The sequence below is a fragment of the Aedes aegypti genome, chromosome 3 (assembly GCF_002204515.2).
Source record: "Aedes aegypti strain LVP_AGWG chromosome 3, AaegL5.0 Primary Assembly, whole genome shotgun sequence".
Lineage (NCBI taxonomy): Eukaryota > Metazoa > Arthropoda > Insecta > Diptera > Culicidae > Aedes > Aedes aegypti.
In genome coordinates this window covers 326,086,869-326,113,141 of record NC_035109.1, presented here as the reverse complement: position 1 = coordinate 326,113,141, position 26,273 = coordinate 326,086,869, and the positions used below count along the sequence as shown (strand labels likewise).

The following is a 26,273-nucleotide window of genomic DNA, read 5'->3' as shown; positions in this document are numbered from 1 at the left end:
TGCTGGTTCTTGATTTGTAATCATCTGAGCGTAATCATAAATCGTAAAATAAAACATTTATATAAAGAGAATGTACCTAAAAATTTCCATAGTTTGTTTCTATATATGAACTTTTGAACAATTTTTATAGACGTATTTTTTCTCTTATATATTGAATGGAGATAATCTGCTCATTATCAATGTTTGGGCTTGAAATATCTCGCAAAAGTTTAAGTGAGCATTTGGTATATGTATTATTCAAAATTCTGTCTGTTTTTGTCAGAATTACATACGTCTATGTCCATTATGTTAAAACGGAGCCTGTGATATATCTATTTAATAACAAAAACCCCTGGCTTTCAGTTCAACAATTTAATCATCTCAACACTCAAGCTCCCCCGCAGACCATCCAGCCCTACTGCTACCACCGAAAATAGCTGTCCCCGTCGGTGCACTCCCTCGCCGATCCGCACCACTGCGTCTCCATCAGCCGGGGACAATCCTGGCCTTGATCCTTGGAGTGTTTCACCACGACCCGGGTGCGAGTGCGTTTGCCCAGCCCACACGACTGACTGCAGGCGCTCCACTCGGACCACTTGCTCACCTCGCAATCGTTTATCTGCTTGATGGTTTCGTTTTCCTGCTTCCGATTAACGAGTGCCAACTTCTTCAGCAACCGTTTACGTTGTTTGTTCTTGAGCTTCTTCATCTTCTTTTGGACGTTATTTGTTCCGTGGTACTCGTGCAGCTGAAATTTGTGGATAGAGAGGATAATTACCGTTTAATTGTTTGTACAAAAATGGCGAGAAATTACCTTCGTGAATGTCACTTTCGCAATCGCTGGAAGGTGTTTGATTTCCGGATAGAAAAAGCTGCTGGCGAAGTGGTTTGGATAACGAGCAGTAATCTTTTCAATGACGCCCGGAGGATTGGTTGGCCACTTTGGTGAGGTGAAGGTTAGACCATTGCTCGTGCCAGCATCCACGGGGTGCAAATCTAAGGTTATGTCATCGACCCATTGTCCGTCGGAACACAGCTGAAAAAAGGTACGATATAAATTTCTTCTATGGAGGTAATTTCAACCCATCCTCACAGTGGGCAAAGACGGACCAAAACCAGCAAAGAATTCTATACCGCGTGTCGCTGTTGATTCGCAGGGCTTGTAGCAGGTCTCGTTTTAGAGACAAGATCTGGACACTGATTATAGATGCAAGTCTCTAAAAAGTATCTATGTAAGTATCGAGTTTAGTACACGACACTCAAGACGGCCTTACAGTCGAGGTCGAAATACGCGTATCTGTCAAAGGATACAAACTCTAGTGGAATTAAATGGTATAGTACTAAGTTTGGTTTTCCATTTACTTATTATCTTATGGGTGCATTCATGAATTTGTTCACGGTTAATCTCATGAAAGGCTCCTATAATTCATTCGAGGCATATTCGAGGGAATTGAGTTCTTAATAAATCCCTTAATAATAAATCCCGTTAATAAATTAGATCTGGGTATCCTTAAAATGTTCCTGCATTAATTTCTCCAACATTTCATCCAGGGATCATCCTTGTAATACTTCCAAACTTTTTTCGAGTAATTTCTCATGTAAAATCTTCAAAGATGCTTCTAAAGTTCGTTAAAGGTTAACACCAGTTAATCTTAGAATTTATCTTCCTCGAGAGTAAAGAATTCTTACAAATATCGTGTAGTAATTGATCCTTTGGTCGTGTTACTTGCTCCTGTGGGGGCGAGTGATGCGAGCTGGATCAATCGTGTTGCGTGTCGCTCGCGTAGCACGGTGAAATCGATTCATGGATTGCGGATTGCGTTAGTAGTGTTTGATCTTTTGATCGTATTGCTTGCTCTTGTGAGGGTGAGCGATGAACACTGTTCGGCGTACAATGCGTTCATCTAAAAATATCGCGATTCCGGCAAGGCGTGAGTATACCATGGATCTTATCACCAGCAATAGGTGACTACCAGATCTTTACCTTATCCCACTAACCCAAGATCCTTCCGATGCCAACTGTGGAGATGCAGAGGTATATTCGGTCTCTAGTAACAATGGTTGTGGCAGGTACGATTATACTATATGCCCTGGGAATCGAGAAAATTTTCTTTACGAAAAGATCCCCGACCAGCGGGATTCGAACCCACGACCCTCAGCATGGTCATGCTGAATAGCTGCACGTTTACCGCTACGGCTATCTGGGCCCGTATCACTTTTAAAACTTCTCCACTAGCTGCCTGGTCACGTACTTTTTGTTATGTTTTTTACAGAAAACTGTTGCCGATTTTAAGTAAAAAACGATAACTTGACATGTTTACTATAGAAGGGCCGGATATCAATGTTCGGGACATCAATGTTTTTATTTTTTAAGACACCTCCAGGTTGATGCTTCCAAAGGACATTTTTCCCTTTTAAGGAAGCACTACACTAGACAAAAGATCAGTGTGAAACTATAAGCGGCACAGTCGGAAAACATTCGTCACGAAAAACTTACCGGTCTTAAGCGTGAATCGAACACACCCTTCTTGAAACAATGCGACTAAATTTCTGGCTTTACTAATCGCACAAGCATGAAGCCCACGTTGCGAATTTAATATTTTGTAGGATGCAAAGGAAATGGTTTTGGTTTGGCTTACTTGTGCCAAAATTACAGACATGCCGATTTATTTGTTTTAAAACTGCTCTTCGAAACGCATCGTGATTCTTAATGGATCCCGGGAATTCATCATTGAACTCGATCTAGGTTTGCTCATGAAGTTCCTCCATAAATTTCCTTGGGAACTTCTCCAACATTTCATCCAAGGATTATCCCTGCAGTACTTTCAAACATTTTTCGAGTAAATTAATTAACTCATTATGCGTGGTAAAGATGGATAAATTATGAAAAAAATCCACATGCTCAGGTGGGATTCGAACCCACGGCTCTTGCATGCTATTAAAGTAGCCAGTCAGTAGCTAGTTGGTAAAAAGCTCGTCTAGGATACAAGAGTCGTGGGTTCAAATCCAACCTGAAAAAATGCTCCTGTATACGAAAAACTGTGGGTGGTCATATCATTATGAAAAGCAGTATAGTATTACACCAATTCCTCAGATCATTCCCATAAAAATTTCATCAAGGATTCTATCCGATGTTTTACAAGGAATTCCTTCAGTCCAAGAGTTCTTACAGAGTTCCATCTAGAAGTTCATAAAGCTGTACTTTCAAACAGGGCTGCCCAATCTTCGGCCCACGAAGACTTTGAAGATTCATCTCATATCTGGCCCGTTGAATGTTCGACCATCTTGAAGTTAAAGCATAACAAGTTCAATTATTTCCCTATTTTATTTAGTTTTATTCTTAAACCGAAATTAACCTAATATTTAAAATTTATAATATGAGTGAATACTTAGTAGCTCGATTCAATGCACTTTTATCAGAATTTGAATATCCACTAAGACTGTTCTTCTTCACAAATAAGCTTGAAGTTTAAATTTTGAAGTTCGTAATGAGACGTTATTTTTTTTTAATATTAGAAAAATAAACTAAATCCCCATCGAACTTTAAAAGTTGTAGGTCAAACTAGCTCAACAAATTCTCCCAAAATCATTGACATGAATTTTATGGATCTATTATCTAGAGCTTATACAGAATCTTTAGCAGTGTCCTCGATGGAACGAACATTGAATCGGGGCAGTGGATTCACATAATCAAAGGTGGGATTCTAACTAAGCTCTGAGCATGATTCATATAAAATTCTACACAGCAATTTCATAGATTCCTGAACAGGATTACAAAACAAATCTCGCACTCGACAAGATTCTGACATGATTATTTTCACCATTTCGAAAATCCACATGATCTTCATTTAAATCTAGGCAATCTTTTGCAATGTATTGGGCAGCTTCTGAACCAGTCCAGGGCATGATTCTGGAATAAAATGGCATCTGAAAAATTCTGCGTAGTTTTCTCATAGGAACTCCATTCTCATCAAATTCAGATCAAGATGTTAAAAAAAATTCAGTCCACAAATACTTAGCACCTCAAGCAGCAACTATCTTGTTTAATTTTTGTGTAAAAAAAAACTTTTTATTATCTGTCTTTTGTTCGATTTACCACCAAATCTTGTTGCTGAGATTTGAACATACACATTTTTATCAGAGGTTACGTCAGGATTCTCTCTAGAATAACTAACCGGGTGTTTTCAAAAAATTCTCCAATAGTATCTATAGAATTTACTTGACATTTTCTTGAAGACATCTTTGGAATATTACTTGAACACTTCCTTGGAAAATCTTTGAAAAATCTCTAGAGTAATTTTCGAACAAGAATCCTAAAATAAATTTTTGATTTAAGTTCCAAAGAAATCCTGATCGACAGTTTTGTAAGAATACCCAAGAAATCTCTTGATGCATATCTGGAGAAATTGAAATAACTGTTTGAGTACTGTAAGTCGTTCTAAAATCCTATATAAATCGACAAATTACTGGATAAACTCATAGAAAGTAAGAGTTTCTGGAAAAAAAAATCTAATAAAATATTTGCAGGAATACTTGATTAAATCTCTGAAGTAATATATGTGGTTCTCCTGGTTGAATTCTAGAAGGTAACCCCGTAAAATCACTAAATGAACCCCGGTAACACAAAATCTTCTATGATCGAATTCCATGAGCTTGAGCTTGATAGGCCGCCCGTGGTTGCTACTTCAGTATCGCCAGATCAGCTGCACTTACACAAAGAACCAACCAGATGACTGCTTGGGGTTGACAGGCACCCTCAGTGTATAATTGCTGGTGTTCTTCTAGTTTTAAGCAACAATGGTGCCTGCCACGTCAGAATACAGACCAATGAGGGGAAGGGGGAGAAATTGATGATGCATTTCAACTGGCTCCCACGGTAGACCGTATATACCACTGCGTCTACGTCAGTTCATGTGGGAAGGGTGAAGGGGTATTTTTTATCGCAGAGAGGCTTGCTGGTTTGGGCAGCAGACTGCCTATGTATCAGGCGTAAGGAAAGGCGTGCTATAATGGTGAAAGAATGGAAGCGTAGGGAAACGGTTTATTTCTGTCCGTCTCGGGTTCTAGCAAATGCTATAAACTGTGATATATCAACTATATTAAGAGATATATTAAGAGTGGTAGATAGAAGCAAGCGAAAGATACAACTACAAAGTACAAGGAAAGGGACGGGCCTGGGATTGAACCCATGACCTTCTGCTTATGAAGCAGAAGCGGTAGCCATTAGACCACCAATCCCGTCTTTTTCTGATCGAATTCCATGAGAAATTCAGAAAATACAGACAGTAATATGAGCAGTGACAATATTCGTAATGTAATCCAAAAATATTTTTTGGGATATTTTTAGAGGACTGGTCATATTGAAGAATCAAACTTTTATCGTCTTATAACTGTTACGTTTCTTTTTCGTGTTTGCTCTCTTTTTAAACTCTTTTCAGATCTGTTTGTTGTTTTTGTCTCTTTTTTTCTGGTCAGAGGTCTTTCAAATTCCTACTAGAACCCTGGGATAGCTAAAGAGCTATTCAAGAAGAAAACTCTGTGAAATCGAATAATAATGGTCTCAGCCACCACACGCGACTTCTAATTGATATACGTGGCTCATTTAGCCACAATTCCCCTATATTTCAAAAGTTTTATCTAAATTGGTCAATTGATCTAGTGAGTCCTCACATTATTTGTAATTTGACCCCAATTAGTTTTTTCATCCTTCAAAAAAACGTCACGCGATATTTTAGGGGATTATGAAGTGGAATGTTATTGTAACATAAAAACATACACATAAGTCCTCTCTCCTCTCCACCTGAGACAGACGATACGTGTCTCATTTTGAGACTGTCCACCAACATTATATTCGTGATGTCCATTTAACCCAGATTCTTTAATTTTAATATGAAATCAACAGTATTTCTTCGTAGTTGTCATTTTTATGTTTTAAAAATGTGAACAATTCTCGATTACTTATTCAAATCGACGTAAGTAACTTTCATACGGTTTTGAGAAAATTAATTAGGAAAAATCACAATCTATCTTCTAAAACTGTTTTAAAATGAATCATTTTTTAAACATTTTTTAACGTGTACTTCGCTCAAATTTTGCATACACTCAGCTCACGTTCAAAAACTAGGTAGTTTCTATTATTTCCCACAAAAATAATTATAAAAAAATGATAAGCCGTTTCATTCAGTTACTTTCGACGTTTTTCTACCAATGTAAAATCGGCTCAAGTAGTGTTTTGTTTTGATTCGTGGTTAAGTCACTTTGTCTCTCCATACAGCGGGGCAGCGAAAGTAGTGGTTAGGTTGCGAAAGTTGAAAATGTTACTTTCGTCGTTTTGTAAATCCGGAAATCAAACGTTCTAAAAGTGAAAAGTTGAGTTGGTACAGAGCGGTACGTGTAGAATTCCGCCTGCTTAACACGTAGGATCGATAAAGTAAGTTTGTATAGTTTTTTGACTTGAGTCTGTATGAATAAGTTTTTGAGAATTGATCGATAAGAAGATTTGGATACACGTACCCAGTGAACATACGATCGTTTATGGTAGCGTAGAGTACGATAGTGGAGGCGATATACGTACATTTTGCATGCAGCCTTATGGCACATGTACGTGTGATATACACTTTCGTACTTTTGTGCACTATCGTATACGATTTTATGTTTACTAGGTAGTTAACCGCAATTTTCGGAGTTCTTTTTGATCCTTTGACCTTGACGCTTGCTGCTGGGCAGTGCGTCAAGAAAGCCAAGTTTTTTTTCCTTTTCGGGTCGCGCGCCTATTTTTTTTCTAAGTGCTTTTATATAGCCGAGCAAACGAGTGAGGCTGAGAGTGGATTGTGGCTGCACAGTGAAGGATAAAGGATCAATTGGTGAGCTCGTTTCATGCTACTATTTCTAATCTATAAAATATGTATGACTGCACATTTAATCGTTACAATTGTGGGACGTAAATATGAATTTTCAACAAACAATGAATTGTTCGTCACTGTGAGTGTCGACACAAACTCTGATTCATGAATTATTTATGTTTCACATTTTTTTTTATTTTCAGAACACCCTTTTTACCTTTATTTTTGTAATTAAAAAAAAAAACTTTGAATGGTTCGACACTACAAGTGTAGACTTGCGAAAGGTTCACTTTATTCAACAAACTTTGGATGGTTCGCCACTGTAAGTGTCGGCATAAGAATAAGAGTGTTCTATGATGTTCCAACCAATCGAGTTTTTTGTTTCTTTTCAAATAAGTAAAATATAATAACACATGCTTTCGTCCTGACAGCTGTAGGAATGTTACATTCAGGTATTTGTTCAACAAACTTTGAATGGTTCGTCACCTCAAGTGTCGGCATAATTTTCCACTACATAGAAATTGTTCATATCAAATGAAAATATTATATTTACAAATAAGCATGTATATATCTCACAAATCATTATTTATCATGGTCTAATCGCTTATCAAAGTGAATCCTGTGACCCAACGATCCTTCCCATTAACAAACATCCCTCCCAGTAACCTTTGTGGAGATGCAGAGGCAAACACGGTCTCCAAATAGCAAAGGTTACACACTAACATTCCTTCCCCCAATCCCACCTGACTGCAAGGACGTGGCCGGCGCCGTTATTGACCATGTATAAATAGAGGCACTGAATTATGCACATTGAAGAAGATTATGGCCAATCCCAGCCGAACTTCTAGTTGATTCTTTGTGCATTTTCACTGACTTCGGTCAATCACGGAATAGCAACCATTGATATGTGTAGTCAGTCTAAGCTAAGCTAAGCTAAGCTAACTAGGTAGTTAACCGCAATTTTCGATTCTCAGTTTTCACCAAATCTCTAATTCTTAAATGTGATTAATAACTTTCACACTTCTTAACAAGGTTTTAATATGATTTTTTTTTATTTAAAATATGTTTCTCTTAGAAATGCTAAAATAGATTTGGGTAGTGGACAGTCCCAAACATAATTGGGGCTCAAAATGAGTCCTACGCATATATTTGCTTCTCGATCAATTCTTCGAATTTTAATATCCTAAAAATATGGATAGAAAAACTTGATAAAATATAAAAAATAAAATCAAGCTTCCTTGACCTTGTAAAAAGTTTAAAACTAATAGGTTATCGTCACAAATAAATAAACATACATCAATGTAATAATAAAATAAAGGAATTCGAGTTAAATAGCCATCGCTAGTAAAACTGTGGTAGCCAGAAGCCTTATGTATCTATACCTATGTTTGTAAGTATGCATAACATTCTGCTTCATAGTTAAAACTTAAAATTTTAATAGGATAATCTTCTTTAATAGTGACCAAACTAGTCATTGCTACGAAAAAAAAGTAGGTTTGGGGTCAAATGAGTATCTCACATCTATCAGCATACGGTTTGAAATCATTTTAAACCCAAAATTAGCCCCGTAAATCAGTTTGTAGTCACGTGCGGTAGCTAAACCCAGTTCCATTCGTTTTTCCAGGGTTTTTCGTTTCGTGAATGGGTAAAGATGTAGAATGGTTCTGGTTAATTTTTTGCCCACTATCCAATCAATTATCTTACATCATACGAATCCAGTCCGATGAACCAGTCCGGCGAGGGGATGATCTTGGTGATGAAGGAGACCTTGTGATGACGGCCGTCGACGAAGAACGTTCCCTGCGTTGATCCAGCACCTTTCGGGATTTTCGCCATATGAAACTCATCGTAGATAATGGAGTTTTGACGAGCCAGCTCCTCCTGCAGAGTGCGCGAATGGGCTGATTCAGCAAAGGCTTGAATGGCCGGTGACGCATAATCCTTCATTCGGAACAAATGGTATGAGTTGTTGTGGCTTTGCCCTACGCGAGAAAAGGTGAAATGCAAACAAAAGAAAACAATTAACTCCAATGAGTTCCACTTTTCAAAATCAAACGTAATCCACTCGTAAACGCCCTGACCTTCCCCAAGAAATCTTTCGTTGAATGCAAATCGCCCGAGCCCATCGACGGATGGTTGATCACGTGCAGATACAACTTCCATAAATCCATCCGTTTTGGTTCGAATGGTCTCCGTCGTCGTTGATCCGGTCGGTCCACTCTTGGTGAGTGGGCAAATGTAATACCCACGCCTAATGGACTCTCGTTCATGGGTTTTCTCGCTCGAAAGGTAGCAGAATAAGTGCGTCCAATTCCTAACTTTATGCAGTTATATTCACTCGAGCGACGACAAACGGCGCGCAACATTGAATTAGCTAACGAATGGCCCATAAATCACGGGGGTCCGGTTGCAGTGACGGCAGTGATGAAAGGGTGATCATAAAATGATGTTTGTGGCATGACATGATTATTCAGCGTGAAGGAGCGCACGCGCCAGACGTGATGGCATCGTAGAATGAAAAAGTGTAGGAATTGAACAAAAGAGTACAATCAGTTTTTACTATAACTGTTGTGAACTAAATCATTAGATGATAATAATGTTCATTAGGAATAAATTTGTTATATCTTGTTTAATGTATGACCTCGTCCTATAAGCCATTGTTAACCAAATGTGTACCTTATTATCTTTAATCAAATTCAAATTTCTAAACTTCAAACCTGGAGATCAATAACTATTTTATTTTTAATGAAAAATTGAAATATCATTGCTTTGTTAAGAAACAGAAGTAAACATTTTTCTTAACCTTAAGTTATCATCTAAGCTACACTCAAAATAATCCAAACGTCATTGTTACGTGAAAACATACGTGGTTTTTTTCCATCGCACTTTTCACGTAGCTCTTACGTTAATCATAGGTAGCCCAGAATGAACGCATGAACTTTTGAACTTCGTCCATTCCTCCGGCGCTACAAGTAAGAACTACGTGGATTTCCCGGTAGCCTTTACGAAGCGTTTAAATAGGACCTAGATGGTTTTGCATTAAATTAACTAGAATATAGACCAACCTTATCTCTAATAGGCTTTGGAAGAAAACTAATTCCCAATTGGAAAATGTAAACAAATTTAAAAGATTGTGATATTTTTATATTCAATCTGAGCATTGTGAATCTTGTTTCCCAAATGTTGTGAGTATGTTCTGTTTTGTTGCAGCCTTCGCGTGCTAAAATTGATAGAGGTTATAAATTAGGTGTAAAATATGAAGTAATGCAGAGATTCTTTGATTTTCAAAGCATATTTACCTTGCAATCAATCTAACACAGGGTTTAAAGTTCAACAGCTTTTGAAGTTCTTCAAAAATCAAGCGGGCGCCATCTTAGGATTTGCGCTCAATACCGAATGTACGTATACAATATGCAGATGTCAAAATGAACTTAGGCACTTACGTGAATTGTACGTAAGTGCGATAGGTAACCTCAGTAACAATTACCGATTCACTATTTGATGGTTATGAATGGCTTAGTTATCTTCATCTTAGTCAGGTGAAGTGGAGGCAAAATGAATTTGAATGATCTACATGATTTTTCACGTAGCAATGACGTTTGGTTTTTTTTAGGTGTATTGGATATCCAACCGATCACTAAAACTAGCCGTACACTGTGTCGAATATTTGACTGCGATCTGACAGCTGACCAAACAATCGTTTGACATTATCCTCTATTAGAATTTCTTGAGTGTCAAGCATAATAACAAAAAATAAACAAGGCGTACGTGGCGGGCTTTATTGAAACCAGAATGTAAACACGGCGCAAAAGTAATAGGCGACACTGAAAATAATATCGATTACGGGCTCATAACATTGGGCGATACTGGCATTCTCGAGTACGTTTTAGGCGAAACCTTTAAAGATTTTTTGAGTACGAAATAACTAGGGAATTGTACGAGATGTGTGTGGTATTGATGAGGATTTTAAAACTAGGTTTATGAAATATGTTTTAAAGTGAAAAGGTTAAAGATTGAGTATATTTTCTCCAATGGGGATTTAAAATTGCACATAAGAATTTCATTGATTATTTTCTCATTGTTATTGATTTGTCAGATAGGCCCTAATCGCGAATTCCTCTAGATATGGTTGGACTACTGTCAGATCCCAGTCGAATGTTTGACACCGTGTACTACTTATTTAGGGTTCGCCCGGGCAAAACATTGTCATGTCATAGAAAAATAATAATCGTCACTAAACTAAAACAAAACTAAGTATAAATTAGCAACTAAAACTTCTAAAATAACATCGAAGATTTGTTTTGCCATAAAAATCACAAATAAATTTGAATCAACATATAAATATCAAATATCATCTAAGAAAACTCTGAGAATAAGCTCTACAGTATTAGAAATTTTCTAAGGAAAAATCGAAAATAGCACTTAAAGACTTTTAAATAGTAATTTATATTTTTATTCACGTTTTTCGAAATTTTGAGTGCTTAGTTTCAAATTTTTATGAGAATTTTTCGTTTGATTTAATTGACCATTTTCACCATTCCGAAACCAGTTTCAGCAGACATGCTCCAGAGATTCCTTCATGATTTCCTTCAGGAGCTCATCCAGTGATTCTGCATCAGAAATTCCTCCAAAAATTGCATAAGGAAATCTTTCTAAGACTTTTTTTTTGCTTTCCAGGATACACTCACGAATCCAAGGCCTCCAAGGGTTTCTACGGGAATTTACAGAAATAAAAACCCTGATATTTTTTCTGGTATTCCTCTAGGGATAGCTTCATGAATTCCTCCCCGACTACCTTCAGCAACTAATCAAGAATGTTTTGTCTATAGAATCCACCAGCGTTACGTCCAGAGATTGTTCCGCGGAATCCTTCAAGGATTCTCCACTCTCTACCTTTAAAAACTTGATAAATTCCACCAGAAATTATTACAGCAAATCTTCTTGATATCCCACAAAAGATACTACAGGACTTTTCTCAAATATTTTTTAGGGAATTTTGAATTAACTTCGGAAATTTCGGTCCTAAAAAATTGTTCCGGGATATTTTTTTAAGCTTTTTAGAAATTCCTAAAATTATTCAGAAATTATTTACATAGATTTCAGCAGAATTTTCTCCGAGAATTTCTTTGTAAAATGCTTCCAGAACTCTTCCATGGAAACTTCCAGGATATCATTCAAAGATCCCTCCAGAGATTTCTAATGGAATTGCTCCAGAATGTCCTTCAGCGATTCCTTCAGGAAATTTCGATGTGTTCCTCCATTTATTCTCCCGGATATTTCTTTAGGATATTGCCCAAGGTTTCCTTCAAGGATATACTCCAAGGATTTATATATATTCCCCACCGATACTTTCTGGATATCCCCAAGGGATTCCTACAGGATATCCCTCTTAGACTCCATCAGAATCCCCCATGGATGCCTTCTAGATATACCTCATGGATTCCTTCAAGACATCTACTATAGATTCCTTTCAGGACATCCCCCATGAATTTCTTCGGGACATTACCCATGGGTTCCTTCAGGACAAACCTCTTAGATTCCTTCAAGACATGCCCCATGGATTCCTCCAGTAAATCACCCATGGATTCCTTCAGAATATACCTCATAGATTCCTTCAGGACATACCTCATGGATTCCTTCAGGGAATGTCATGGATATCTACAGGACATCACCCATGGGTTCCTTCAAAACATCCCCCAAGGATTTATTCAGGACATCCCCCATGGGTTCATTTCAGGACACCCCCCATGGATTCCTTCAGGACATCCCCCATGAATTCGTTTCAGGACATTCCCCATAGATTCCTTCAGGACATTCTTCATGTATTCCTTTAAGACATCCCCTTTAGATTCCTCCAGGACATACCTCATAGATTCCTTCAGAACATCGCCCATGGATTTGGTTCAGAACATTCTCCATGGATTCCTTCAAGAAATACTCCTTGGATTGCTTCTGGATATCCCCCATGAAATTCTTCTGGACAAGCCTCCTTCAGAACATCCCCCATGGATTTTTTCAGGATATACCTCATAGATTCCTTCAGGACATCCTAATGGATTCCATCAGCAATTCCTCCAGGGTTTCTTTCATTACTTCTCCCAAGATTCCTTCAGAACAGCGCTAAGATTTTTACCGAAAGCAAAGTTTTATATACAGTTCTGTTCTGAAAAAGAGCAACGCATGTCGATTTTCATACAAAATGGTCAACTTTGGTATGCTCTATTTTTGTTTCCTTTCGAGCAATCGAGCTGAAAGTTTATCAACAAAACTACAAATATGATCAATTTTGCAACCAGATTTTGCAAATGAATAGCATTTTTTCATTTTATTTTTTTTCCGCAAATATTTTAAACATTTTTGGTTAGCGCGTACGTTTGATAAGTACTGATGGTTATTCAAATGATAATTCTATATAAATAAAAATTGAATTGTGTTTGTATGTCACGATATGGCTTACGGACGGGTCAACTAATTTGGATGATTCTTTCTCCGTTCTATTCGTTAAGGGATCCGACGTGTTTGTGTGTATAAAAATCGGGATATATTCACCGGGAAAGTTGGAAAAACAAGACTAAACGAAACTGTCATTTTGTATGGGACGATCCATAACGTTTTTCAACAGCCTACTTGATGGCAAGACGAAGTATGCCGGGACCACTAGTGAGATATAAATTAAAAACTCAATGCCAAATTAGAAATTATATATTTTGAAACTGCTATAATTTTTAACAATTTTTCCTAATATCTCACTTTCCGGCAGGAGCTCAAAGTAATCTGAAAGTTTTTGAAAAGAAAAAAAGAATATATTTGGAGTTCTGTGGAACAAATTTCAGCTAGATTGCTCGAAAGGGAACAAAACTAAAGCATACCAAAGTTGAGAATTTCGTATGAAAATTGACATGCGCTGCTATTATTGAGAACAGCACTCTATGTGTTGCTGGGTTATTTTTTAAATCCAATATTTTGCCAAAAGTATTCAAAAGCAACTAAAGTTTGAAAACCTTTTTTCCAACTCTCGATGACAAACTAAGGTCATTTTATAAGAATACCTTCATTACTGATCATCTTGAACACCTTTCATAAAAATATTTTTACAATCATCCCCCAAAATTCACCCCATCCATCTTACCGTAGGTGATGCTCCACTGCGGCGGAGGCCGAAACTCGGGATAGTGCTTCGGAAAGAGCTTCTTGCTCCAGTTGGTCGCCAGCTTGATCCGGTAGAAGACGAGCGCTTCCGAGTCCGAGCAGCTTTCACTTTGGAAAACCGCCCCATCGGTGATCGGCGTCGAATCCATTAACAGCACCACCAGCCCTAGGAGCAACGGCACTAGGAAGGCAGGCTTTTGCTGCCGCCACAGCACAACTAGTTTCATTTTCATCATTTCAGAGCGTAATCTATTTTACGATTTTTTCCTCCCCGGTTTCTGTCACGGGCCTATGAATGCAGCGGACATGCAACACTTTTCACACGACAGTTGGAATTTCTTCTTCGAGAGACGAACGAGGGTACCGTAAAATGGGGGGAAAATGATCACTTTTGAACGATTATGTTCTACAATATCTGGTGGGATTCATGTATTATCATCCAAATATTTTTTTAAAACCATAACCATAATGATGTTTGTCGAATTGTGTAGACGAAATTTTGACAAAATGTTATAACAATATCAGGAAGAATTTATACAAATCAAAAAATGAAGTTTTTTATTTCAGGGGTGAAGTTGATTACTGAGATAGGTTTCTAAAATGAGGAGATATTCTACTTACTAAATTTGGGATCATTGAATCTAATTAAGTGTCAAAAGTCTTAAAACCCAATCAGTAAATTTTGGAATTAAATTTTGTGAATTGCAGATTAAACTACATAATACGCCTAAATGTAAGCATCTTTGTGGTTCCACTGGATACCAAGGTCAACTTTCATCAATAATTTCAACTGATAATAGCGTTGTATGAAGGGCCAAAACACGGTGGCGGACCCCTAAGCAGAGACACTGATCAACTGCACCCCGAATTACGGTACGACCGAACGCCTTGCTGGAATAGATGACTATCGTCGATACAGCATGGGTTTGCTGAAAGGGTGTGTCCTCGAAACAATTTCCAACCTGCCAATCAAATCGTCTAGACGAATCAATCACTCGCGGCTTAATCGGAGAAAGGCACCTTCTTCGATTGCAATTGAAATTAACCACAGATCAGATCACAACCAACAAATCGCTTGCACTTGAGGGAAAAAATCCCAGATCACACAAAACCACGTCGCGACATTTGTTAACCGAGAGAGCGAGGATTCAAAGTTCTACCGCGCCGGGCGAAATCACACCAAAGACTGAGTCATCTGCTGCCGACGGTTTGTTCAGGAGGCGTGAAGAAACAGAAATGTAGGTTTAATATTCCGCGAATATGACCGACGACTATCAGCGAGTCCAAGCGCGATCGCGGAAATCTTTTTTAGTTTTACCAATAGGTATGCGTCTGAACGCCCCGCGAACAATGCGAGAAGATCGTCATCGACTCGCGATATACAGTCGAATCTCTCTAGCTCGATATTGAAGGGACCATCGAGACACAGAACACATATATTGGAATTTTTGAACTTTTAATTATTTCGACAAATCGGATCCTATTCTTGGCACTTTTGATTCACTTCGGCAGTGTTTTTTTAAAGCTCCTGAGCTCATATTTGGCCACAACATGCGTCGTACTAAAGTGCTTCTTATTGCAAAGTTTCAAACAATTCGGCCGAGGAAAACACCCCATGCCAAAGTGAATCATGGAAGTGCCCAAGTAGCTCTGCACCCTATTTACGTACGTGTCACTTTTTGAACGGTCTTAGAAAATTTATCACCTCCAAAATTTGTGAAATTTGTTAAAAGTTTGATAATATCGTTTAGGGAACATCGAATTACAGAATATCGAGTAAGAAATAGTTGACTGTAGTGTGCTTGTTAGCGGTAGGTCTCTACACACTCAGAGGGCAAGCAGCAGTTTCCATCTGTGCAAAACATAGAAAAACCATCTGGTGTAGTGCTTAGATTAGCTGCCGACATGACAAGCAATTCAACGATGACGACAGTGAGAGGCGGGCCCGCCTTATAGTGGATCCTACCAAATTTGCTAAATCAAGTGCAGATGGATGCGGCTAACCGAGGGGGCTTTCGATGTTGGCAGATTGAGTGACTGAATGCGGATCGGATTTGTTATTACGGAATTTGCATGAGTACTTTAGATAGGTACACTAGACCCATTCTATATAAATAGAATTTTCGCACTTCTAGCTAAACTAGAAACTTTCACCTAATGGGGTTTAGGCTCTGTAATTCTCATTGAACGGTCTAATGGTATTCAGGGGGCTTTTTCGTCCCCTCTTGCTTTAATAGCTCTGGCTGCGATTTGTCTCTGCCACGACTATGTGAGATTTTTTAGGACAGATGCTCCTGTGCTTATAGGTTCTCTGGACTCTAACAGGCTGCTAGTCATGCTCTTCGGGCGGACGGGTTGGATGCCAAGGTCGGTCTTGCGATTCCAGTTGACGGGTGACCTCCGTTACGCAAGCGCCCCGACGACCCAAAGCCGGCGATTTGTCGTGGTCGATACTACTCGGCGTAGTTCCCGACAGTGAAGCATGCCTACTCCGATGGAGAGTTCCCCGACGGAGGAATATCTCCCGGAACCGGTAGGGTTACGCGTTGTTCTTAGTCCGCTGTTGGCCGGTAGAGTGCCGAAATCGGCCCAGCGATTCCGATTGGACGATGGCTTCCGGCACATTGGCGCTCCGACGATTCATGCCGTTGATACGCTACGTAATACTCGCAATAGTCCCCGGTGGTGGATCTATCCAACTCCAACGATTTCAGATTCCGAGGTAGGTCTTGCGATTGCAGCTGAGGAAACTCAACTACGGCGGCGGACCTGATCTACTCCGACCGTTAACTCGATGCTGGTTGACTTTGTGCCTAGGTCAGTCCCGAGATTAAGATAGAGGAAGACTCCGGTTCACATGTGCCCCAACTACCCATCACCGATACTACGTGACGCTCGAACTACTCGGCCTAGTCCCCGAAGGAGGATCTAGCCAACTCAGATCGTAGCTCGACGCCCTCTGGTCTTCATCAATTCTGTTGCTGCGACGACATGATTTGCGTTGTCGCTATGCTCACCACGTGCCACGTACTTACGTATTGACACACTACCGCGAATCTTAGGCAGTAAAAACCAAGATGTTGCAGTCTCCTCCATGTTTGGGAAATTTGGGCAGTGTGGCGACTCTGCTTGCTCGAATCTATGGAGATATTTTCTGAAACATTCATGATCTGATAGGACCAGTGTCAGGTAGAAGTTTACCTGTCCATGATTCCTATTCATCAACGTCACAGGATTGTGATGAGCCGGTGGGACCATCTTCCTTTCTTTGCGCAGTTTCGTGCTGCTATCGCGCCATAGATCAGATTCTGATTATTATTTATTTGGTTTTACATCAATTAGCTTGATGAAACTTCGCCAACAATATGTCACCAATTCATTCAGTTCATGCACGCTTCTCTCCATCCTCGACTTTGTCCCACGCTCTGCAGGTCCTGTTGCACCTGGTCAATCTACCTAGCTCGCTGCGCCCCACGCCTTCTTGTTCCGACCGGATTCGTGGCGAATACCGTCTGCCCTGCCAAGCGTTTCCTTTCAGCTTTTGCCAACTTCAGGATACTGGGTTCACCATAGAGTTGGGCGAGCTCGTGGTTCATTCTTCGCCGCCACACGCCATTCTCCGGCAAGCCGCCGAAGATCGTCCTTATCATTCGACGTTCGAAAACCCCAAGAGCTTGCAAGTCCTCCTCGAGCATAGTCCACGTCTCATGCCCATAGAGGACTACCGGTCTTATGAGCGTTTTGTACATCGTGCATTTGGTGCGGGAGCGAATCTTTTTTGACCGCAATTTCTTCTGGAGCCCATAGAAGGCACTTTCACTGATGGTGCGCCGTCGTATTTCCCGACTAACATTATTGTCAGCCGTCAACAAGGATCCGAGGTAGACGAACTCGTCCATCACCTCGAAGGTATCGCCGTCTATCGTGACACTGCTTCCTAGACGGACTCTGTCGCGCTCAGTTCCACCTACCAGCATGTACTTTGTTTTCGACGCATTCACCATTAGCCCGACTCTTGTTGCTTCGCGTTTAAGGCGAGAGAAAAAATCTGCCACCGTTTCAATGTTTTTCCCAATAATATGCATGTCGTCCGCGAAGCAAACAAACCGTCCGGATCTCGTGCAAATCGTGCCTCGGCTAATAAGTCCAGCTCTCCGCTGACACCTTCAAGCGCAATATTCAACAGACACGGAAGTCCATCATCTTGTCGTAGTCCCCGCCGAGACTCGAACGAACTGGAGTGTTCGCCCGAGATCGTCACGTAGTGTTGCAAACAGTCCTTCGTTGCTCTAATCAATCTTGTGAGCTTCCCGGGACAGCTGTTCTCGTCCATGATCTTCGATAGCTCTACACGGTCAAAACTGTCGTACGCCGCCTCGAAAGCGCTGAACAGATGGTGCGTAGGGACCTGGTACTCACGGTATTTCTAGAGGATTTTCCGCACGGAGAAGATCTGATCCGTTGTCGAGCGGGCGTCGATAAAACCTTCTTGATAACTTCTCTCGAACTCGTTTGCTATAGGTGGTAGACGACGAAAAAGAATCTAAGATAGCACTTTGTAGGCGGCGTTTAGGATAGTGATTGCGCGATAATTTTCACACTCCAGTTTGTCGCCCTTCTTGTAGATAGGACATATAACGCCTTGCTTCCAATCCTCCTGTAGCTGCTCCGTTTCCCAGACTAACTATCAGCCGATACAGACAAGCGGCCAATTGTCCGGGCCCATCTTGATGAGTTCGGCTCCGATACCATCCTTGCCAGCGGCCTTGTTGTTTTAACCTATTGAATGGCATCCTTAACTTCCCCTATCGTGGGAGCTGGTTGGTTTCCACTGTCCGCTGCGCTGACGTAGCCAACGACTTCGCTGTCCTGACCTTCTGTGCCTTTGTTCTCTGCGCCATTCTGGTGTTCATCGTAGTGCTGCTTCCACCTTTCAATTACCTCGCGTCCGTCGGTCAAGATGCTCTCATCCTGATCCCGGCACATTTCAGCTCGCGACACGAAGCCTTTGCGGGATGTGTTGAGCTTCTGATAGAACATCCACATTTCTTGAGAACGGTACAGCAACTCCATCTCTTGGCATTCCACCTCTTCCAGGCGGCGCTTTATGTCCAGGAATAGGCGGGTTTGCTATGCCGCTTCAGTCTGTATCGCTTCACGTTTTGTCGCGTACCATGCTGCAGCATTGCAGCCGCGCAGCATTCTTCTCCTCCAAAACCTCCTGGCACTCCTCGTCGAACCAATCGTTTCTTGATCTCCGTTCCACAAATCCGACAAGGCTTTCGGCATCGTCGTTAATAGCTGGTTTGACAGTTCTTAAGCCGTCCCCAAGAGGGGCCTTATCAAACTCGCCCACATTCGGCAATGTTGCCTCAAGGTTATTTCAGCCGCTCGAGATTGTACTGAGGCGGGCGTCGGTACCGTACATCGTTGATGACAGATAGTTTTGGGTGCAGTTTCACCACCACCAAATAAGGTCGGAGTCAATGTTAGCGCCACGATAGGTTCTGACGTAGATTATATCGGACAAGTGCCGTGATCGATTTGTGAGTCCGTCTGCTGTGGTGATCTCCATGTGTATCGATACGGGAGGCTGTGCTGGAAGTAGGAGCTACGAATGAGCATGTTCTTGGAAGCGGCGAAATCTATCCGTCGTAGGCCGTTTTCGTTCGTCAGCCGGTGGGCGCTGAACTTTCCAATCGTCGGTCTGAACTCCTCCTCCTGGCCAACCTGAGCGTTCAAATCTCTTATGATGATCTTGACTTCGTGGCTTGGGCAGCGGTCGTACTCGCATTCGAGCTGCGCGTAAAATGCGTCCTTGTCATCATCAGTGTGTGGGCTATGCACGTTAATGAATCGGCGTATGATTCTTAATTTGCACATTCATTCATTGATCGGCCACCACCCGATCGCGGGCTTTTGCATATCACCCATCACTATAAAAGCTGTTCCCAGCTCACGTGTGTTGCCGCAGCTCTGGTATGATTACCTTTAAACATTCGCACCATCGAACCTGTCCAGCACACCTGCATCGCTACGATGCCGAAACCACGAAACTTCAGTACATCAGAGAGTATGCGTGTGCTTCCGATGAAGTTGAGAGATTTGCAGTTCCTCGTACCGAGTTTCCAATCGCTAGTCCATTTCTGTCGCTGTGATCTTTGCCGATTGTTCCGGTCCGTATTCTCTCGTAAACGCTCTTGTGCTGATATGTTTTTACGGTTAGCTTGCAGGGCCTGACATCAACCCCCTAGATTTCCAGAGGACCATTCCCCCTAAATGTTCAGAGGATCATAGTGCGCAGTTTAGCTTAGAGTCCATCTCTGGCCCTCGGATGATGATCAGCCGCCCCTGACATGGGGAACAGACGCTGTTTTGAGCCGCCTTCAACATGGATTACAGACGCTCCAGGTTTGCAGAAACAAAAGCTAAAGCAAACCTCCACTTCTCAGTCAGCATACGACCAAAGTTTCCACCGAGGTTGGTTACCCGATCTTCCCTGAGGTTACTCGTACCCCGACCAGTACCACGAGGAGGTAGGGATTGGAGTTGCTGGGCAAGAGGCTAAGGACCGTGCCTTTGATCATCGTCCGTACGTTTCTGATGTCTCTTTGTTGGTTGCACTCGATATTCGTCACTTGTTTCCATCACCGGCATCACCACTTCTTCCAGCTTCTTGCCCATCCCCGTAAGTGATACATCATCCGCAAAACCAACAATCTTCACCTTCCTGGGCAGCCACAGTGTCAAGACTCCATCAAACATCCCATTCCAAAGAGTTGGAAGCTTAAAGAACGTCCGCTGTCACTTGCATTGACTTCTGCCCTTTATTTGTTTCGTACACTAAGATTCTGCTGTGGAAGTAGCTTTTCAGGATCTTGCACAGATATTCGGGGACCTGCATTCTGTGCAAAGCTGCGGCGATGTCCTCCCAGTTGGCGACTTTTTCACATCTATTGTAACCACGGCGTTTTATCGATCTCCTCTTCGTTTCTGCTTCGACGCTTTCTCTGCACATTCCAGTACTGTTCGGATTGCGTCTACCGTCGATACTCCTTTGCGGAATCCAAACTGCATTTTCGACAACCCGTGCTTACTCTCCGTACACTTCATAAGCCTGTTCAAGATGATTCTTTTCCAGGAGTTTTCCGAGTATATCCAGCAGACAAATGGGCCTAAATTAGTTTTCTTGGTCAAACCATCACATAATCCGTTGACATTGTGTATGTCCAGATGAAACAATGACATATTCGGATGTACCTGGGCAGTGTTGCTCAGACTCATTTCCCCGAAAATAACATTTTCCGAACTACGAAGCCACGAACTATTACAACCTTGCTCTATCCTCCTAATATAGAAAAGCAGATGGTTAAGCTTGAGTACTTAGCTTAGCTTAGACTGACCGCACATATCAATGGTTGCTATTCCGTGGTTGACCGAAGTCAGTGAAAATGCACAAAGAATCAACTAGAAGTTCGGCTGGGATTGGCCAAAATCTTCTTCAGTGTGCATAATTCAGTGCCTCTATTTATACATGGTCAATAACGGCGCCGGCCACGTCCTTACAGTCAGGTGGGATTGGGGGAAGGACTGTTAGTGTGTAATCTTTGCTATTTGGAGACCGTGTTTGCCTCTGCATCTCCACAAAGGTTACTGGGAGGGATGTTTGTTAATGGGAAGGATCGTTGGGTCACAGGATTCACTTTGATAAGCGATTAGACCATGATAAATAATTATTTGAGAGATATAAACATGCTTATATATAAATATAATATTTTCATTTGATATGAACAATATCTATGTAGAGAAAAAATATGCCGACACTTGAGGTGACGAACCTTTCAAAGTTTGTTGAATAAAGTGAACCTTTTGGAAGTCTACACTTGAAGTGTCGAACCATTCAAAGTTTTTTTTTTAATTACAAAAATAAAGGTAAAAAGAAGAAGGTGTTTTTAATAAAAACAAATTTAGGCAGAAATAATTTGTGAATCAGAGTTTATGTCGACACTCACAGTGACGAACCATTCATATTTTTTTGAAAAATCATATTTACGTCTCACCGTTTTAACGATTAAAGGTGCAGTCATACATATTTTATAGATTAGAAACAATAGCATGAAACGAGCTCACCAATTGATCCGTCATCCTTGAGCAGCAACAATCCACTTTCAGCTTCACTCGTTTGCTCAGCTATATAAAAGCACTCAGAGAAAATAGGCGCGCAACCCGTGAGGGGAAACAACTGACGACTGCTGGGGCTTTCTTGACGCACTCCCCAAGAGCAAGCGTCAATGTCGGAAGATCAAAAAGAACTAATCGAAAGCGGCACTTTTTCACTTTACTCGATCGACGCGCGACATGTTTGGTCCAGTCCTCATCGCCGGCCACGGCAGGAGCAAGCGTCAAGGTCGAAGGATGAAACACAACTCGCAGATGGTTAAGCTTGAGTACTGCACACAAAATCGATCAATTTTGATCCCAGAGAGCCACAATTCAAGTTTCGGTGAAATGGAATGAGTGAGTGAGTGAGTGCGAATCATTTCACCGAAACTTGAATTGCGGCCCACCGAGATCGAAACTGTCGGATCCCATGTGCAACACTCAAGCCCAACCACCTCCCCCTCCATCTCAGGAATACAACGCACAGTTATAACAGTCCATGGCTTCACAATTCGAATTTCGGGGAAATGAGTCTGGTCAACACTGTACCTGGGGATGATTGAATAGAGAATTTCAACTTGAATTTCTTTTGGTATAACCAAAGACACATAACTTTATAGCTTTTGAACGTAAATGCTTTAGCATAAAATCAGTGCAATAGGTATGAGTATTCATGAAAAATATTCTTTCGTTGATCGTGCAACTCGATACTTTTGATTCGATACCAAACAAAATTGGAATCCATAGTTTTCAATGTGATACCAAGTAGGTATCGAATGAAGCTACTTTAATCGAACGAGTTCTTTCACATGTACATTTTTGTAAAATCTGGTGCAAAAGTAAGTAAAAAAATGCTGTTACATTCACGGAAATTTATTGAGAATATTGGTTCAAAACCATTATTATTTATTATATTATTATATAATTATATTATTATTATTATCACGTTCGCTATATGTTTCCTTTGTAATAAAAAGCATCTCATTTTATTTTAACTACCATTCACTATCCCCTTGGTCAAGTGAAAACTTTCATGACCTCAACGGTATCCTTTTGAGTCATTCAAATAAGCTATCGACCGATGCACAGCCACTTAGTCTCTGACCGATCAGACAGCTAAATATCGTGCCAGCAAAGTAGCTATCTACGTATGACGCAGGTACCCCAACCGAAATATCATTTCGGTGGAAATGAACCTACTGAACAGCCGACGTAGCGTCTGGCTATGATTGATTTATCGAGAGCAAGGTGGGCTTGGCTCTACTACCGTAGAAAGATTCGTGCTCATATCTAGATCTCCGAGATCTCCGTATCAATATTAGCATCATCGTCTAAGTCGTCATTGGCAAGATCATCTTTGACCACACCAGAAGCACAGCCAAACGCTACGAACGCTTCGCCAGTGTGTGAATGGGTGAATTTACGGCCTCATTGAAATGTTTAAAATTCACCCATCTCTTGTGGGAAGTGGTTTCGATGGAAGCGTGGACGTCAAAAACTGACAGTGGTTATTTATTTTATTGCAAATCACCGGTTCGTGTTTAGGACGACAACATGCTGTCAAAATAACGATCAAATTCTAATCAAAATTCAACGTCGTTTGCTAAATTTATAGATTTTTAAACGATGTTTGGACAAGATCAGTGTGTTTCCTCTCTCAAGACGTAGATTTCGCTGACAAATTGCGCAAGCCTCGTCTGAAACATTGTGTAACTAAACAACCCGTTACAACGCATCCTGTATTAAATCACAAAACCCGGAACAGAGAAAGCTTCCTGTCTTGATCCATGCTGCATCTAGATCAACCCGCACACTACACTACCAATGATTGATCTCCGATCGGGGCAACTCCTTTAACACATTAGACCATGCGTTCGAACAACGTACAATCAGCCGCATATTAGATTACCTACACCGCCGTGCAAAATTTTGGGGTCACCCCCAAAAATGTTTTTCGAATCAATACTGAGAAAATAAACCATGTTTTTAATGTAATTTAAGGCCATACTCTAAACATTTCCGTATGTTTTTAGGGGGTGACAGTAGCGTAGCTAGGGGGGCGCGGTCCGCACCGGGCCCCGAGTTCGTAGGGGCCCCCAAATCGTGGTTAAAATGTCATTTAATATAATGAATTTGATTTCAAGAAAACTAAAACGTTAGCAAGCACATACAAATTCAGTTTGAAGGTGACCTTGAAAAAAAAATCAGTTACCATCTTCGGGAAGTGGTTTGCACATATTCAAGGTTGGTAGCAGATCTCTCTTAAGAGACTTAGTCTCTTTTTTTTTTTAAATTAGTAGTAAATCCTGCTTCATGAGGTTTCCGAGAGACCTTAAGAGATTATTACACGATTTTTTCACAGGGTCTTTAAGAATATTTTTTAGATTCCTCAAGGAAAAACCTCTGGAATTCTTATAGTTATTTCTACAAAGCTCCCTTCAGATATACTTGTGGAATCTCCTTCAGAAATTTCTCTATTGATTCCACCACTAAGTCTCCAAAAAAATCCTCTAGCGTTGTTTCGTTTCATGGAATGGTTAAAGGGATTTCTTCATAATTTGCTCTAAAAAATCTATGCGCAGTACAACGCTTTTCTTGGCTATTTTAATTGCCCAAGTTGAAACTTTAGGAGATCTTAAAAAATTTCCTACACGAGTACTTTCAAGGAAAAAAAAATTCTACAGGGGATTTTCTAGGAAGATATACGAGAATTCCTATGCCAGTTTCTTTAGGTATCCTCTCAGGATTTTTATGTATTTTCCTTCAAAGAATTATCCAAATTTACCTTATGAATTGCTCCTAAAATTTCTCCAGGGATTATCCGAGGAAATGAATTTAATACTCTTCCAGAAATTCCTCTTCAAATTTGATCTGGGTTCCGCATGAAGCTCCTTCAGAAATTTATCTAAAACATTAAAAAACATTTCAGGCGAAATTACTCCTGCAGTTCATTAAAATAATGTCTCGTATATTTTTTCAATGCTTCTACAAAAGTTCATCAGAGGTTCCACACCTTCTAATGCTACAGTAAATATTCTAGTAATTCAAATTACTAAGCAATTTCTCTACGAAAACCTTCAAGACTTCCTCCCAGGAGTTCGTTCAGAGAATATTGTGGGAGTTCATAAAGGGTTACATTCAAACTTTAATCAAGCTTCATCAGATGTTATTTTGTGGTTCCCTTCTGAAGTATCTCCCAGATTTTTGAATTTTTTCCAAAAATGTCTGAAAATGGTTCTTGATCTTTTTTGGAGATATTCCTGGGGGAATGTGTGAGGAAATTCTTTGAAGACGTCTTTGGAAAATATCTCTTAGAACTTCTTAAAAAGTTCCTAAAGGAATCTTAGGAACAATTTCTGGAGTAATTCCTGAAGGATTTTTCTGAAGGAAATCTGAACGATAATTTTGAAGGAAATTTCATGGAGAAAATACTAGGTGAAATCTTGAAAATGTTATAATCGGTATCTTGATAGAAGTTTTTAGAAAACAATAGTAAAATCATTGGAAATAATCCTGGAGTACTTATGATTTACTTGAAAAATATTTGAAATAATTCATAACGGAATCTCTGACGAACTTCTATGATTATCTTTAGGTAATTTCTACGTTTAATTTTTGAAGGTAAATAAAACGAAATTCTCATGAAATTCGTATAAATTACAAAATGAGCTAAAGAAATCTTAAAAGTTCATTTTGTAATTAAGACTTTTCCATGTCAAAATTTTCCAGAATACCCAATAAAAGCTGTATATCATTGCTTTCTAGAGCTACTTCGCTAGCTAATATTTCAATTTCCATGTCAGTCCTCCAGTTCATGAAGTCCTCCCCATAATTCTTAGTAAACTAATAATTCTAATAACTAATAATCTGAACAAGAATTTAGAAAAGAAAAAATGTAGGCTAATTAATAGGGTCCTAAAGCCCTGGCCCAATTTTAGTACCGAACGCTCAAGTTTAGGCCAAAAACACATGTTTACTCAATTTTAAATGATTTTCATTGCTTTAAATGATTTCAAAAAATATTTTTTTACGATTTTTTGAGATTTTGTCACACCTCTTTGGTCTCATATTTTGGGTATATTTTGTTTACCGTGTGCCTTTCGAAATGTTAGCTGTGATGGTAAATCCACCAAAATGGCTTTG

The 26,273-nt window shown here is 40.2% G+C and overlaps 1 protein-coding gene across 5 annotated transcripts; it reads right to left on the bottom strand.

Annotated features, from left to right (window-relative positions):
• Positions 1 to 336: 336 nt before the first annotated feature.
• LOC110678815 (spondin-2) lies at positions 337 to 15,248 on the bottom strand. 5 transcript variants are annotated; one of them, XM_021852232.1, is made up of 5 exons: positions 14,933 to 15,248; positions 13,951 to 14,311; positions 8,526 to 8,803; positions 794 to 1,015; positions 337 to 727 (listed from the first exon to the last, which is right to left on the bottom strand). In XM_021852232.1, the coding sequence occupies exons 2-5, from the start codon at positions 14,204 to 14,206 to the stop codon at positions 401 to 403; spliced, it is 1,083 nt and encodes a 360-aa protein (XP_021707924.1). In that variant the 5' UTR covers positions 14,207 to 14,311; positions 14,933 to 15,248; the 3' UTR covers positions 337 to 400. The 5 variants fall into 5 exon arrangements, with proteins under 5 accessions (XP_021707924.1, XP_021707926.1, XP_021707925.1 ...); XM_021852234.1 differs by having other exon boundaries at positions 13,951 to 14,308; XM_021852233.1 differs by having other exon boundaries at positions 13,951 to 14,284.
• Between the last annotated feature and the right edge of the window lie 11,025 nt (positions 15,249 to 26,273).

What these genes read in the sequence shown, in the direction of transcription:
- LOC110678815 (XM_021852232.1), bottom strand. Translation starts at nt 14,206, where the DNA reads ATGATGAAAATGAAACTAGTTGTGCTGTGGCGGCAGCAAAAGCCTGCC. An exon ending in TCGGACTGGATTCGTATGAT is followed by an intron (nt 1,016 to 8,525) that starts GTAAGATAATTG and finishes ACCTTTTTTCAG; the next exon opens with CTGTGTTCCGACGGACAATG. An exon ending in CGAAAGTGACATTCACGAAG is followed by an intron (nt 728 to 793) that starts GTAATTTCTCGC and finishes CACAAATTTCAG; the next exon opens with CTGCACGAGTACCACGGAAC.